General features: G+C 40.3%; 1 protein-coding gene across 4 annotated transcripts in view; it reads left to right on the forward strand.

Moving 5' to 3' along the window:
• HOMER2 (homer scaffold protein 2) overlaps nt 1-16,345 on the forward strand; it is a 56,461-nt gene extending 40,116 nt beyond the window's left edge. For 2 of the 4 annotated variants that reach the window (XM_027715816.2, XM_039390064.1), the window contains exons 3-10: nt 477-608; nt 6,942-7,034; nt 8,203-8,229; nt 8,328-8,512; nt 10,070-10,226; nt 12,438-12,548; nt 15,218-15,298; nt 16,063-16,345. In XM_027715816.2, coding sequence (XP_027571617.2) covers nt 477-608; nt 6,942-7,034; nt 8,203-8,229; nt 8,328-8,512; nt 10,070-10,226; nt 12,438-12,548; nt 15,218-15,298; nt 16,063-16,251 — 975 coding nt within the window. In that variant the 3' untranslated portion in view covers nt 16,252-16,345. The remainder of the gene's footprint in view (nt 1-476; nt 609-6,941; nt 7,035-8,202; nt 8,230-8,327; nt 8,513-10,069; nt 10,227-12,437; nt 12,549-15,217; nt 15,299-16,062) is intronic. The other 2 variants (XM_027715817.2, XM_027715818.2) reach the window with 2 other exon arrangements.
• The last annotated feature ends 202 nt before the right edge of the window (nt 16,346-16,547 follow it).

Consider the following 16,547-nt stretch of genomic DNA (forward strand, 5'->3'; position numbering starts at 1 on the left):
TGAAGGCCTGAGGAAAAATGGAGAAATGTAGAAATACCTCTCTGCTCTTCAGATCTGAGGTCAGGTGTTGCTGGTGGATGCCCTGCTTGGAGGCCTTGGGCATCTCAGGTGCCTGGTGGGGTGTGGTGGGAGTAGCTGTGTGCCTTCCTAATGCTGCAAAAAGAGGATTTTGCATCTGCATTTCTGCCAGGGTAATTTTACAGCTCTTGACCCTGCTGTTGCTTTGAGTTCAGTGATGTTCCTGAAGCCTCTTTAGCTGCAGGACCATGATAGTGTTTTGAAAAAAAAGACAAAACATCAGAATTTCTGCATGAACTAAGACAAGATAAAAACTGTTTTGTTTCGGGAAAAAAATCTTCTGAACACAGCAATTTCCCAATTTAGACTGCTAATTGCTTTGGATGATATTGTTGCTAGGATATATATTCTGATGTGACTTCTACTTTTTAATTCTTTTTTGCTCTGTTTTTGAACAGGTGATCATAAACAGCACAATCACACCCAACATGACCTTCACTAAAACGTCGCAGAAGTTCGGGCAGTGGGCAGACAGCAGAGCCAACACTGTGTTTGGGCTGGGCTTTCCCTCAGAGCAGCAGCTGACAAAGGTACCAGGGCTCACTGAACTTCTGCCAAGCCTGTCTCGTTTCTTATTAGTGAAGAGTTGCCTAAACCCATCTGCTGACCCGGGTGTTTCTGCAAGTCGCTCATCTGCTATATTTACCTGCTGTCTGTGGGTGGCAGTGGGTGGTGGCAGTGGCAGGGGATGAGTAGCCAGGGAGGGCTCATGACAGGCTTGCTGACAAAGCTGCCTCTGCATTAATACAAAACCCCTGGCCATGAGTTTGGTATTAATGAAACACTTCCCTGGACCAGGGACTGGCCACAACGGCAGGCTTGTAAAGTCTAGAGCTGCCTCTTGCTATGAATAGCCAGCAGTTTAAAATACATCCTCTGTCACTGGATTAGTGGTCTTGACAAGTGCTTATGAGGCAGCTGAGATGATTGTTTGTTCATCTAGTTAAAAGCCCTACTTATCTAACACATAGTTGACACCTGAAGCATGGCTACTTGGCACTGGGCTTTGTAAGGTAACTCAACATGGTGTCCTTGGGCATGGCACACAGTCTCTCACCTTGCTGTCCTCTCCTAAGAAAAGGATCATGAGAACAAGACGTTTCTTTTGTGTCCAAATCAGCAAAGGCAGAACATTGTAATAGAATGACTTTTCCATGAAGTGAATTGTTATAGGAATTTTTTTAGTTAGTCTGTCTTACTGAGTTTTTCCAATTTCTAGAGAAATGTGTTTTTTTGCAAGTATTTCTTAAAGGAAAGCATATTTTACTTTTCATGTTAAATTATTTTTGTATTTGGGATGTCCACAAAGGTGTCATGACAATAACCTGCTCTTCAGGAATGCTAAGGCCACCCCATCAATCACATGGAAAGGTTGTTTAAAATGAGGTGCTGGTTACATTTTACAAAGCTTACCCAGGTGTAGAGGACTGCTCATTTCACTTGTGCATATTCCCCACTCCTGGGACAAAGAAGTGTTCATAGTAGTTAATAAGTAGTGTGGGAATATGGGAGGATTACACTGGGACCTAGGGGAATAGTTTGCTTTGAGTAACAGATAAGCATGATCCAATGCAACCTTTGGACACTGAATGAAAGGATTAGCACCACTGGATAGTAATTTTTAATCCTGGATTACTGAAATTACACGTCTGCAACATGACACATGACCACAGTACCTGAGTGCAGGCTGGGGCTAAACCTGCACCGTGCACTGTGGGGCTGGTGATGCTGAGTCTGGATCAGGAGAAGAGAGGTTTATAATATAATAGGGCACAAGGTATATTTGGAGGTCCTTGCACCCTAATCAGAGAGGTTTTGCCATATTCTCCAAAACTGTTCAAACACATACTTAGAAGAAATGTATTGCTGGTATCAGAAAGCAGCTCTTCAGTGTCCGTGTGTCCAGAGTAGAACCAGTTTGAAAAACATGTTGTATGGGCACAAGGACCTCAGCACCAGCTGTGTTTCTCTCCAGATCATTTTGCACATCTGTTTGCACTGCATAATCTGCTGAAGAACCCACTGCCTACAATATAGCTTTCTACCTGCATGAAAAGCTTTCCAAATCAGCAGAAAGACTTCTGGTCAGAATATTGAGAGGGAGCTTAAGGGGAGAACTTCTGAAAATAGCTTGAGATGATCTCTAAAAAAAAAAAAAAAAAACCAAGCCAAAACAAAACAAAAAAACCCTTGAAACAAAACCCAAAACAACAGAAAACCCAAAACTCTGACAGTTACCTAAGTGGAAAAAGTAAGAAAACCTGATTTATTACTACCATGCAAACCAATGGCATAAAGGTACTCCTTATCGTCCATGCTTCCTGTTTAATTATTGAACCATTAGTAAGAAAGATCAGAGCTGGTGGCAAGATTACAGATGTATAACTGTATTGGGAATAGTAAAATCAAGTTTCATTTTATGTTAATATCGTTATACTCTTATAAAAGATATAAATTAAAGCTTGCCTGTTTTACGGGAAATAATTGAAGTGCTTAGTCAGGAATTGGAAGGACACACTAAAACTCCACTAAACCGAGATCAATAGCCCTGGCTTAAAATAAATATAAATAAATAAAGCTGAAAAATGTCTGCTGAAAACAATGAATAATAATGAGACAGGAGAAGAGATTAGCACGCCTAAAATGCCTGCATTTTTAAGTATATTGCTTGGCCTAATAAAAGATAATGCCTCATTCTAATGCCTTGCTTCTCTTGAGATACTTAAAGTATTAATCTATACCTATAGGGAAAAGCAGTTCAAATTAAACATGAGCCATTAATGAAAACTGCATTCCGTGACCCAGTAACCTAATTACCATTCACATTGATTGGGAGAATCCCGGGGCTTAAAGTTGATGTCCTTTTCAGGGTCTTTTTTCCCTCTTGCAGGACTTGCAGACCCTCCTTTTCCCCCTTCCTACCTTGTGCCTCAGAAGGGTCTCAAGACATTATTCAAACATTGCTACAGCCAAACCGAAACAGAAATCAAAAGAAATTAATGGGGTGTCTGGGTGTGAAAAGGCAGGGCTGGTGCTCTAAAGGTAGTGCTTTTTTTTGCACCTGAAGCAGTTAAGGAAGTCGTTCAGGGTGCTTTGAGGGAGACATGCTATCTGAGGAGCTGCAGTTAGTCAAGGTCATAGGGACGAAGATTTACACGGGTGAGAAACCCAGCAAACCCAGACTTTGCACATCATAAAACAACTGCATCCAGCACCTGGGAAGCACTGGACTTTATTTATATGCACAGGTGCACATTATGTGTGGGGGGGTCACTGTGTTGCAGGGAAGCAAGTTCAGGGCAGAGCCTGCCCCTGCCTCCAGCACACAGTGCAGCCCCTGCTCCAGCATCAGAACGCACTGGCTGGCATAGAGCACATTACTGGCCACTTCTGGGGTAAATAGTCTTGTTATCTGTCAATCTGCCCCTACTGAGGGCTTATCTAGAGAAAACCACGGGAGAAGCACGTGTGCATTGTGGGTCATGGCACAGCAGTTCTCCCCAGTGGGAACGTCACCTCACCCAGCCTTCCAAAAACTGAGAGGGAGATGAAATATTTATGAGCCTGCTTTGGGTGGGAGCAGCTGTTTCATCCAGCACTGGCACAATTTGTCAGTAGGAGACATAAAATATAATGCCAGACCAGGACCCTAAAATTTATGCATACAAGATCATGCTTTTTAATGTATAAAATGCTAAGAAGGTCTATTTAAATATATATATATATTTCACCTTGTGACAAGCTGGCTACAGATTTGAACATCCTTTAAATAATCTGTGCAATGCACATTAATTTTCGCTGGCCAAGCTTCCTAATCAAGCACTGCTCATGGGCTGCAGCCACTTGACTAAAAGGCTTCACAAGTGTTGGTAACAGCACATCTTTTCCATATTGCAGCTTAATCTCACAGCTTCCTGGGGCATGGGAAGAAGTGCCCTATAATCCATGATAGACTATTGGAGGGGTGTTCAGTTGCCGTTTCTCCTACTCCAGTCTTTTGTTTTTTGCTAATTTTGGGGACTTTTGTCTGACCAACAGCAAGCGTGGAGGAAAGTAAAGATGGAAGGAGAAGGAGCATAATGAATTTTTAAGTTGATTTCATATATTTATACTTTCATCGCCCTTTGCAACCATGCTTACCAAGCTTTCATTTACTGAACAGACTGTTCTTTAACCTTTTAACTAAGAATTTCACATTTTAAAAGTACTCCCTTTTGTTGCAGTGGTTTGACAGCTCAAAGTCTACTTAGGTCTTGGAGGTGGAATGTGATTTTGCAGTACCAATTATTTGTCAATTATTTATGTTTGGGACAGAAGAAATCAGTTACTAGAGAAAAAGCAGCTCTCTGGTTTCTGACAGTGATTAGGCCCTGTGGCTGTGCTGACACTCTTCAACAGCCTCGGGATCTGGGAGGTTCCAGAAATGCCTGCTGTGCTCCTGTAAAAATTAGAGTTGGTAGTGCTGCACAAGTGTGGGCTGTCAGCACTGCCTTGCTGCGCTCAGGAGAGTGATCAAGTGAAAGGCTTTAATTTCATAACAAGCCAAAGTGATCCTCTGTAGCTTTCAAAAATAGACTGTTGTAAAATCGAGCAGGTATTAATTAGCTAAGAAACTGCAGCAAAACTCTTTATGGACTGACTGTTTCCAAGTGTGAGGGGTAACCAAAACCCACAGTCAGTCTTTCACCTCTGTTTCTGTTACAACCATCTTTATGTCTGTAACAACCATAAGAAGGAAGGGTAATATTTTGACGCTTAAAACCAAAGATCTGTTACCGAGATAGTGAAAAAAAATCGGTTATTTGTACTTGTTTCTAAAAGCAAATGTGTTAAATACTTCTGTTGGTGTTTCAGACATGACTGAACTCTATTATTCAATGAGATCATTATTGGTTTAGTATTGAAGATTAACAATTTTTTATTATGGAAGTGTAGAAAAAAATGCCCTTTTCTTCTCAACTCACATAATTTTTCACAGAAGTCTCCTGTGTGCTTTATGAAGATAGCTGCAAAAATAAAATTTGATAGATCACTCCCAATTCTTTTTATCTTTTCACATTTCATATCGCCCGTGAAGAACCCTCATAAGTTTTTCATACATAAGATGAAAAGATTTATTGTAAAAGAGAGAGAGAGATTTATTATAAAAGACAGACTCAAACCAGCCTAATACTATTTTGAAGAAACCCAAATATAGAACTTACTATTGATATAATATTTTAGAAATAATCAGCTGGTTATAGCTGTTTTGTCACAGCAGGAGATACATTTTGTGTAAAGCTGGAGTTAAATCACTTAAGGCACAAATGTGCTTGTTCTTAACGATCTGTAAAGTGCTACAGAGGTAATCAAGTCGTTTGTGTGTGCAGCGACTGCACATGCCATCAGATGGCAACTGCTGCCATCCAAGAGCACACAAGAGCTTTGCATATGCAATGTCAGCTGCTGTAAAGAAAACAGCTGGATTCCAGAGCTCCATCTTCATTCATAGGCATCCTCACAGATCGTAGAGTACACCCAAAATTTCACTCGGCTTTTACAGTGTGCTTGTCCATGGGATTTAACACTGATGTGTGTGTGTGTGTGTGTTTTGGAAATTACCATTTTTTGTATTATACAAAACATTGGTGCCTCCACATATGAATCCATATTTCTTTTAGACCAAATGGAGAAGATTTGTTTTGTCAGTCTTTACAGTCTCAATATTTTACTGACAGAGAGCATGCTAAATACCTGCCATAATTCTAAAAGTTAGAAGATAAGATTAGTAAGTGGGTAATGATTCTTCCTATTCCTCAACTATAAAATTTGATGTGTTTTTTCATGCTTTTATTTATAGTTTTTTCATAAGTATTCTGAGTTATCCAAGGATATAATGGCAATCTTTTAATTCACAAACTGTGCAATAAAATACATCTATTTATATTTTTACTTTTAATATGTCCTACCTTTCTGGCATTTCAAGTTTCTCAAAACACAGGCAAGCGAGACCAAGCTGCTTTAGCTGAAAGACGAAGTTACCCATCCTTATACTGGATACATCTTAATTTAAAAAATAAATTATGTATTACACCTTTTTTTTTCATCTTTGTAATCCTCCTTTTAAAACTTTAAACACTGTTTAGGGTGTTTGAAGCCCTGCAGCCCTGACTGGCTGTGATGATAATTGTATTTCAAAAGTGCCAGGTTGGCTTTGGAGCAGATGTCCTACAACAACTTGCAGAGGTTGGCATTTGTACTTTTCCATCTTTATCTTTCCTTCCCCTCACCTTCTCCAGTTTGATATAACCCTCTTACAGGAAGCATTCAAGCCTTTCTCTGAAGTCTTCTGCATTTATTTTTGCCAGTAATAAGAAAATTAGACCAGAAAAGCTGTGTTTTCATAGGACTCCATCATGCATTCAGATCTACCTTCTTCTCATTTTTCCTGTGTCTTGATAATCCCTTGCTTGCATTCTGCAGATGAGCTTATTTGCATTCTTTAATTTAATTGACTTGCTCTTAGGAATAGAAGACATTGATAATATTTTTATCCAAACATATGTCTTTTGTACTTTCATCTTTAATAGACCATCAACACCAAGTGAAACAGAAGAGGGGCAGGAAATAAGCCAGGAGACACTAAAAGCTCCTTTTCCTCTATGGGTTTTAATGTGGTCAGCCAGAGGTACAGAGATATCCCTCTTTTAGAAACATCCCTATTCCTTTTGAAAGAACCTCCCTGCCAAAGAATTAAGATGTTTTTTCATGGCAAAAAATTTAAATTAATAAAATTAGTTGTTCACATCTGTGAACCATATAGAGATAGTAATCTCAATGATTTAATAGATAAATCAAGTTAATATCTTTCATGCTTTTTCCAGTTTGCAGAGAAGTTCCAAGAAGTAAAAGAGGCTGCCAAACTAGCAAGAGACAGATCTCAAGAAAAAATTGAGACCTCAAGCAATCATTCCCAGGTTTGTAATTTAGCTTTAATGCCTATACACATACAGGATAAATAGTTTAAAGTTAAATTTCCTAATGAACTGTGCCAGCTTCTGGCAGCCAGCTTAAAGTGTATAAAATGGAGATTGCTGAAGGTAATTGTCAGATGCTGGACACTAGCATTGTCAGAGGAATACTTTTCATCCTTCTATGCCCTTTGCTTTCATTTGCATCTAATTTTTTTCAGCAGTTCTTGAAATGTTATAACTTTTTTAATAACAGGGGAAGCTATACATCCTTTGATTTGTAATGTTACACATAGTTTGAGAGTTTGAGTCATTGGAGAGCAAGTCAGTGTAGTGCTTCAGCAGACAGTAAATGAGATTCATCGAGATCCTTCTTTTTGTCATCTGTCTAATCCACTTTTGTAGGTGTTTGATTTGCTAGTGGAGAGCCTGACTTTGTGGCCATAGTGTTTCCCTGTGTAGGTGTGGCTGATGGGAAGCTGTGGGAACAGAGGCAGTGCTTTAGTGAGTGGCTGGAAGAAGCTTGTGTTGTATATCTGTACAATACACTTTTCTAGGCAGCACACCTTTTATCACCAAGTGCCTCTGTGTCCAGGGAGGTCTGGGTTTCTTACAAACTGAAGGAATTGAGTGTTGTCCCAGTCTCTCTATGTGGTTGACTGTATTTTCATGTGCATTTCATTAGGTAAGAGTGAACCCTGCTCAGCAGGCGTTCTTGGCCTGGGCCAGTGTTTGGAGAAAAGTCAGACAGATTTTGATCAGAGAGGAATTCAGATTCATGATCAGAAAAAAACTGCTGAATGCTTTTAGTCTTGAAACTACCCTCCTTTTTGGGGTCCACAAATATTGATCTGAGCAGCTGATTTTGTATACTTATTTTATAGAGACTTTGGTCATGGTCTTTGTAGTTCACTTTGTTCTCTGTTGACGATCAATCCCAAGCACTGTGTGAATAGTATCTGTTTGAAAGAGCAGTATTTGTTTGTTTGTTTGTTTGTCAGTTTGGGCTTTACATGCTTCCAGGTGCACTGTATTGTTTCATTATCTTAAAAAAAACCCAAACAACCTTTGAAAAACACAAGCCTTATCAGGGAAAAAAAACACTTTAAAATTTTTTGAACACTTTAAACTTCCGTTTGTGTATCATTCTAATTTTTTCATTCTTTTTAAACAGACCAGCTTTGCAGCCAAGATGAAAAGGGTATGTGTGTGTTACCACTGTTCTGCCAGGAGAGCCGAGGTCTCAGCCAAGTGGTGTGGGATCAAGATTGCAAAGAAATTGGTGTTGTGGTCTTGCAGGAGATGCAGGAGACACCCAGTGTTCGTTTGTGTGTTGTGCTGCAGGAGTCTGGACGTGAAACACCATCCTCCACTCGAGCTTCTAGTGTGAACGGCACAGACGACGAGAAGGCATCACATGGTGGCCCTGCTGAGGCACATCTCAAGTCTGAGAATGATAAATTAAAAATTGCTCTAGCCCAAAGGTGAAGTTCCTTTAAACCTAAATTGCATTGGAATAGTGTGCTGTAATTATCTGATGGCTAGTGATATTAACAGAAATTATTCAAATGTAATTGCATTAATTTAAAGTGGTGCAGCAGAATGGATGAATGAGCAGATTTTAGCAAGTTCCTCCTGGTATCCAGTTGAGAGATATTTACCATTTCATGTATTCCTGATCCAGTCTGTGAAGAAATAAGCTCTCTTTTATTCTGCTGATGCCAACTATTATAACCCCCTTTGTTCATGAAGTTTTAGAACTACAGAAATAACATTAAAGCCATAGGGGAGCAATTGCTGCTGATAACATGTGAAGGCAATCTTTCTTCCTCTTTGAGTTTGCTACACTTACTTTGATGAAAATAGATATGGATATTTAAAATTATAAAAGGGAATGAACTCAACCATAAAAAGTTGAAGCAAGAAATATATTTTTATCAAACTGCCTGGAAGTCTTAGGGGGATGTTTCTGAACTGGACAGAGCCCCTTGAAGTCACATTTTTTGCTATTTGCTTTGATAAATAATTTGAAAATGCTGAGAAGAGTAATTTGCAGCTGTAGTGAAAATACAGGCGTTGCAATATGCAAAGTTATGACATTAAAATAGAATAATTCTCTACTGGGATCTTGCCTTGTCTGCCTCTTGCATATGAATGTATCTGTGAATGGAAAGGAAATCTAATAGGATCAAGCTACTCTTAAAAAGGTATTTAAAAAATAAAGCAGCATCATAAGCAGCGTTACCCTGTGAGCAATTTCAAGGTTGCATATATTATATTTGAAGTACATCATCTCTCTTTATTGACATTTTAATAGCGTAAACTATTTCAAACCATAATGTTTGCTTGTTCCTCCTGCTGAAGACACCTCTACAGGCAAGCAGCAACTAGCACACAGGGAGTGTCAAAGCCTTCCTCCCATTCACCCTCTAATCTTGTGCTCTGTGCTGCAGCTCAAAGCTTTGGGGAATGAGTAGTTTAATTCTGCAGCATTATGTAACACTTTTATAGTTAAGACTCAGCATTAAAAAAAAATTCAAATATAGATCATGTCAATGCCCTAAAATCCTCCAGTCTGAATTATTGTACCATCTGCAGATGTGCAGAGTGGCTTTATTGCAGGGGTGCCAGGTCCCCAGCCTGTGCTGCAGCAGAGGCAAGGTGAGGCACAGCCACACAGCTCGGGAGGTGACAGGGCCCATGCACTGCACTGGGCTGAGACCCCTGTGTGCAAATGGTGGGGATCCCAGCTGGACCCTACAGCCTCCTCTGACAGCGGGGCTTTTCTTCCAGACACACAGGTCACTGCTGCTGGAGTTGGTAGATCCCTTTGTTTTGGCAGAGACTGTCAAATTAAGCCTTATGTTCTCCTTTAGGCATGCAGACTCTAAAAGGAATTACATATATCTGAGTGTTCTTCATCTTATTGCAACAAATTAACGGCCAACACACCACGGTAGATGAGTTTGCATGCAAGGTAAAGAATAACGATTCACAGGATTAGAAGGTGAAACCACCTCATGGCATCCTGTTTTTCTCAGTTCATCCAATGTGAAGAAGTGGGAGACGGAGCTGCAGACGCTGCGGGAGAGCAACGCCCGGCTGTCCACAGCACTGCAGGAGTCTGCAGCCAGCATCGAGCACTGGAAGAAGCAGTTCTCAGCCTGCAAGGAGGAGAACGACCAGCTGAGGAGCAAGGTAGCAGAGCATACCCACAGGAGAACCATCCCCTCCAGTTAGCTGCTCCTGCCATTGCTCCTTCTCTTGGATTTTTGCAGCTTTCTCGTTGTGTGTGTTAGGAGGTGGATTTTATCTTTGAAAGGGAGTTGGATGGGGAGTTAAGGCAGCTGCTTCCCTCTGTGTGCAGCAGGCAGGGAGGTTCAAAGGACTGGGGATCATCAGGAAGACTAATGCTGCTCCATCACGTGAAACTCGCTGCCTCGAGAGTCTTAGCATCAGCAGGCATTGCTGGATGGGATCATAAACCAGAAAGGTTTTAAAAGTGGGGTTACTATTGCATATTCCTTTCTAAGCTCACTGAAATACTGATAGATATGAATGAGCAGAAGGCATGGTTATCACCTGGTTACTCAGAGGAAACCAAGCTGGGAACCATTCAGTATTAGAAGCCAATCCCTACAACATGCAGAGGAATGAGGATTTGAGTTATTTCCTCAGCACTGTGGGCTCTGAGCCGGGTCCTCCAGCACTAACACCTGGCACATCCAGAAACCTGCCAAGAGGCACTGTCAAAAGCCTTTTGCCCTTCATTACTGAGCACATTTCTCAGTAGTGTTAAGATGGAGGGTTAGCAATGGTTACAACAGAGAACAACTCAGAGATTTAAATTTGTGAAGTCTCAGTTTAGAGTAGTCATTGGTACCGTCCCTCAGATAATACTGCATTTTCTGCAACAGCTCCACATGGGACTGGCACCAACCTGGGCACAGGAGAGCCTGGATTCCATGAGCACTGCCTGAAGGGATAATTTCACTTTATTCATCCTAAATGTCTTGGAAAAGCTGCATCCTTTTCCTTCTTGCTTAGATGGATCACTGGGACATTTGAATTAGACATCAGATTGTATCAGTCTGATGAGGATATTTTTCGTTTAGTGTTTGCTTTCAAAGAAGGAAGAAATTTCGTGCCTTTCTGTGTGTCAGTAGCTGCAAGTAGTATTTCAGTGTTGGAGGTGGTTTGGGTTGTCTGCTGGCACTGAAAATCCATGTGGAGCAATCTTTTTCCTGAGGCAGATACTCAGCTGTCTATTCTCACGTGTTCTGTGTGTGCACAGTGGTAATGCAGAGATCAAACCAGAGCCATATTAACTGATGTTATATTAACAAATTAATATTAGTTGTTACTTGATTTGAGTTCCTATATCCAGTCTCTTGTGGACAAGGGGGAAGTGAGAGACTGGAACAGTATATTATAAGAAAATGGCATAATTAGTAGTGTAGTTATTTGCTTTCCTATACTGTTGCAGACAAAAGTTGTTCTCATTAAAATTAACTGATGAAACATGATACATCCCAATAGCTATACTAGATATGAAGACATTATTAAAACACTGCCTTGCTACAGCTGCAAAGTCATCATGCCAGTGACTAGCCAGACTGCAGCAGTTCTGTCTGTATAATGTGCCATCTTTTTCTATAGAGGGAGTTTTTCTGAGCTTTTCCCCAAGTAGGTTCCTTGCTCAACACTCACACTGCACCACTGCAGCGCCCTGGGAACTTCCTTCTACTTTATTAAATAGGTCAGAATTTTTTGCATATTGCTCTACCTTCAAATGAGTGAAGTTAGAATCCCAAAGCAACACGAAGCTGAGAATTAAAGTACATACTTAATTGAGCTGGCCCATTGGCCTGTGGGAAGTGCATCTCCTGGGAGCTGAGTCCAGAGCTGGCAGGAGGAGGCATGGAGAGAGCAAAGCACCTCCCTGGGCGAGAGAACAAAGTGGCTCACGTTGCTCTGAACTGGTTCTTCCCCTGCAGTTTTGATGTTCTGTCCCTTGTACACCAGCTAGAATAATAAGCAACCCCCAAGGGGGCAAAGCTGGGAGTGATGGAGATATTTCTTCTCCTTGTTGTGTTAAGAAAACCCATCCCTTGTAGTCTTGTGTTGATTTCATAGAAGTGAAGTGCAGATTTTATCCCCAGCTCCACTTATTTTAGGAGCTCAGTGTTTTGTGCATTCCTGAGCACTCACATGAGAGACTGTGACAGAGAATAAATACAGACCCAGGGCTTCCTAGTGGATGTGTAAATTTGCTCTTTTTAAGGAAAGAAGTGATCATTTGGTGAATCAAATGCTGTGATTTAGGAAACAGATCCAATGCCTATTTCATCATGCCCCAGACTTTCAGAAAATTGAAAAATTTCACCTGATGTCTGATATTTCTTAAAGATTGAAGAACTGGAGGAACAGTGCAATGAAATAAATAAAGAGAAGGAAAGAAATGCGCAACTGAGTAGACGTCTCCAAGAACTGGAAACAGAACTTCAGGACAAAGAGCTGGTGAGTGTCCTGAACACTGAAATGGCATTTTCATGTTTGAGTGGGTCTGTCTGCTTCTCTCTTGGGGTGTAGATTTATGGAGTGGCTCACCTACAACCAGAAGCAGCCTGGTGTTTCTGGGTTGCCTGCTTCTAGGTTTTCCATGTACAGCTCCTTAGCAACAGTTTGATAGAGTTCCTCTGTCTCAGTTTCACGATGTGTTATGTGCTGTGATGGCACAGTTTAATTTGTCAGGGGTTAACAAACATGATACTTTCATGTATACAACACTACTCCCAATAGAAGAACCAGAGTGGTGAAATTTGTTGCCCAGTGCCAGACAGATGTATGCTGAGAACTGATTAATTTGTCAGTCCCCATGCCCAAAATTCCTGTAGACATTAGGACCATCATTAAAAAGACATCATTTACCAAATAACTTGGCATTTGTGTAACAAGTCCTGTTTCTTTTTCTGGATGGCTCATAGTCTTCAGCTTTGCTGTTCTATGGTCTCCCTCTGATCTCAGGACAAATGCCAAGAGTGAGAAATTCAGATTCATCTGGAATACCCCAGTTTGTAATTTTGACATACAGGGTATTAATTTTTCTAAGGGGGATTATGATGATGGCTTGAAACCCCTGGATAGTGGGGAAAAAAATGGGATCCTCTTTTTTTTTCCATTGTTACAGTGGCCAAGTACTCTGTGCTGGCTGAAGAGAAAAAGCTGTCAGCAGCTCAGTCAAGTTTACCATGTGCCATTAAAGCATCTCTGCTGGTTCTCTTAAAAGCACTGCTCTTAAGGGATTTTATGGTGGCACAAGGAAATAGTTTAGGGAGATGGATTTTGATGCACTGTTATAAATGTAATGTTTTTCAGCCCTATATTTCAAAGGAAAATGTCATTCTTTCTTCCCTACCTTTCTGTGGCAATAGCATGTATCATAACCCTTATTCTCTGCTAGTGTTTTCCTCAAGATTCACGTTTTTACAGTGCCAAGTGAGCTAGAAAATAGACTGACTTGTAAATATTACATGCCTGTCTTGCATTTACGCTGACAATATGCTAACTTGTTTTAAAAATTCATGCTTACATTAGCAGGTTCTCGATTAGCTCTAAACTACCCATAAGTAATAACCTTTCATGGTCTGGAATTCAAACCCACATGAAGTCTGCTCATGGGCATTGCTGCGTAAGAGAAGCTGTTGATACCCTCTTCATGTAGGAAATGAGGAGAGAGAAACGTAAAGACATGGAAATCAGAACAGACATATCTAGTGAAATATTTATTTATGTGTATATCTATGTCATATGCCATATGCCACATACCATATATAGTGTGTATATAAATGTACATACACTGTGTTATACTATATATGGTAAGTATACAGTATAGTAGTTATATATATAGTAAGTGTATATGTCATATTAATATATTTATATTTTGAGATGTGAGCTCTAAACCATTATGTAGATACGGATATATATGCACAGGAGTTCATATCTCAAAACAAAGGGTAAGTTACCCTTTCTTTCCTCTATGTCAGTAGCTGGGACATTGTCTGAATATAGTTACTCTTACATTAGTTAAATTCTTCAGTGCAGTTCACAAAAAATCTGGAGTAAAAAATGTGCTGTCTCCAATACTGAACCCTGTGGAACACCAATTGTCACTGGACTCCACCTGGACATCAGGCTGTTGACTGCAACTCTTTGAATGTGGCCATACAGCTGATTCCTTGTCCAGCAAGTGATAAGGAATCAAATCCATGTCTCTCTGATGTAGAGACAAGGATGTTGTGTGGGACACTGTCAAGTGCTTTACACAAGTCCAGGTAGTCCAGGGATATACCCCTGCTTACTCTTGAGACCATCACCTACATGGGCAGTTTCTGGAGAAGGATCTTGCACTTTTTCAGGTCAGAGTTTCTCTTGGAGTTGCAAATGTATTTTTCAGATTCCTCAAACAATATTTCTGCAAAATGTATAGCCTTTCTTTGAGTCTTTCCCTACTACCCACATTGGAGGTGTTCATTTGTGGTATTCATGTAGTCAAGTTGTCTTAATTTCCAACAGAGACATGGACTCCTATCAAGGCATGTTGCTCTTTTCGTTAACTCCTTTCAGCTAATCTGCTGTATTTAGCTAGTGATGCCAGAACCAAATACAGATTTTTGGGGAGGGGAGTGATTCTCAGAGCTGTACCATGGAGGAGAGCACATTACAGCTGTGCTCTGTATGATGCCTCTATATATGCAGTTGGTATTGCCATTGGCCTTTCTATTTGCTGTCATATATGATTGAAAATGTGCGTGTGATTTGCTCTTTGCTACCATCTATAAATTGCTTATAGCATTACAGTCCTTCAGATTTCTCTGTTATTTAATATATCTTTTGCATAGGTATGTGGTTTAGGTTAAGATTTCATTAATATAATTAATGGCATTCATGCTAGAGATTGGATTGCATTGTCTGTTTTAGAAATGCAAAGTATAAAATTCAGTGAAAAAATGTATTCGAATAGAAAATTAGCAATTTTGGAATGCAGACAAGTTATTTTGGTTATTTTCCATCCAAATACTGTGCAGAATACAATAAAATATGCAAAACCATTTAATCATCTCAAATTTCCATTATGTTTTAAATTGAAGCTTGCACTAATATTATTTTTTTCTTTTATGTTTTCAAAGGAACTGGAAGAGCTCCGAAAGCAGGGTGAAATTATACCAGAGCTGATGTCAGAATGTGAATCTGTATCTGAACAATTACAGGTACAGTTTAGCAGTGAAATTAATTTTAAAAAAGTTGGTACATTTACTTTCTTTCTCACAGCTATATGCATTTCTCTGTTCAGACTTCAGTGTTTAAAGGCAAAAGAGCTCCAGTTTGTAAAAGCAAAAAATGCCAATTACATGCAAAATACACCATGCCCTTCCCAGCATAGGAGTAATTAAATAGCTCCGTTTCTTTGCCTTGCTGTTTGCAGAAATTGGTTTGCCTGGGATCATGTTTCATCTATCTCCTGCAGATTCCAGGCTGTCCTGTATCCTGTATTTTCTGCTGCTCTGAGCTCGTGGCGCTGCACCACAGCCTTGTGTGTTGAGCAGCAATCCAAGACCTGGGGCTAATTGCTGCAGTGGCACCAGGGAAGGCTTTTGGGAAAGAAACAGATGAGCATAGCTGCACACCATCAGGAATAAAAGTTCACCTGAGGATGCATTTATGTGCTGTGTCATCCCTTTCCAGCAGCGTTTGGCTGTGCACATGGCTCCTCTGCTGGGAGGTGCTCGCTTGGAGCCAAGCTCACGGGGTGTGGGAGCCCTGCCCCAGCCAGCAGCTGGACTTTGGGCATCACTTCCTCAAGTCAGGGATTGTTTAAATGCAATGAATTAATACATGAAAGGAGAATGTGTTAATCAGTTTGCAGAAGTTGAAGCAAACTTGCACAGCCCAGCTGCCATTTGTTGCTTTAAAGTACAAAATGCTGTTCATCCTTCATCTCCATGATTCCTCTTATTGTCTTTTTGTCTTTAAGGCTGCTGAGAAAAAGAACAAAGATCTTGAAGAGAAAGTCAGAACACTAAGGACAGAAGTCGAAGAGAGTAAACACAGGCAGACCAACCTTAAAACTGAATTAAAGAATTTTTTAGATGTACTAGACGGGAAGATAGATGAATTACATGATTTCCGACAAGGACTGTCTAAACTTGGGGTTGACAATTAGATGGCAATAGATCTTTTTTGTAATCTAGGGTCTGGATGTTTGATGTTTTGTTGATCCCAAACGTGTTTTACGAAATATAAACTAGAATGTTCCACTTGTTTGCATTGGTTTTGTACATAGAGGCTGAACATTTGCTGTGGGGGTTTTTTTGGTGGGTTTCTTGTTTTGTTTGTTTATTTACCAAACCAATCGTGCTGCTCACTGAATTCTGTTGAGATTAGAAACTTTCTATATTGCTGCTCTGGCTTTGTGGGATTGGGAACAGGTAGAGGGTTCTGTCTCAGGAATCTGGAACT

This window comes from Pipra filicauda, unplaced genomic scaffold (genome assembly GCF_003945595.2).
Source record: "Pipra filicauda isolate LSUMZ 115617 unplaced genomic scaffold, ASM394559v2 scaffold7_size6619720_pilon, whole genome shotgun sequence".
In the NCBI taxonomy this organism is placed as follows: Eukaryota; Metazoa; Chordata; class Aves; order Passeriformes; family Pipridae; genus Pipra; species Pipra filicauda.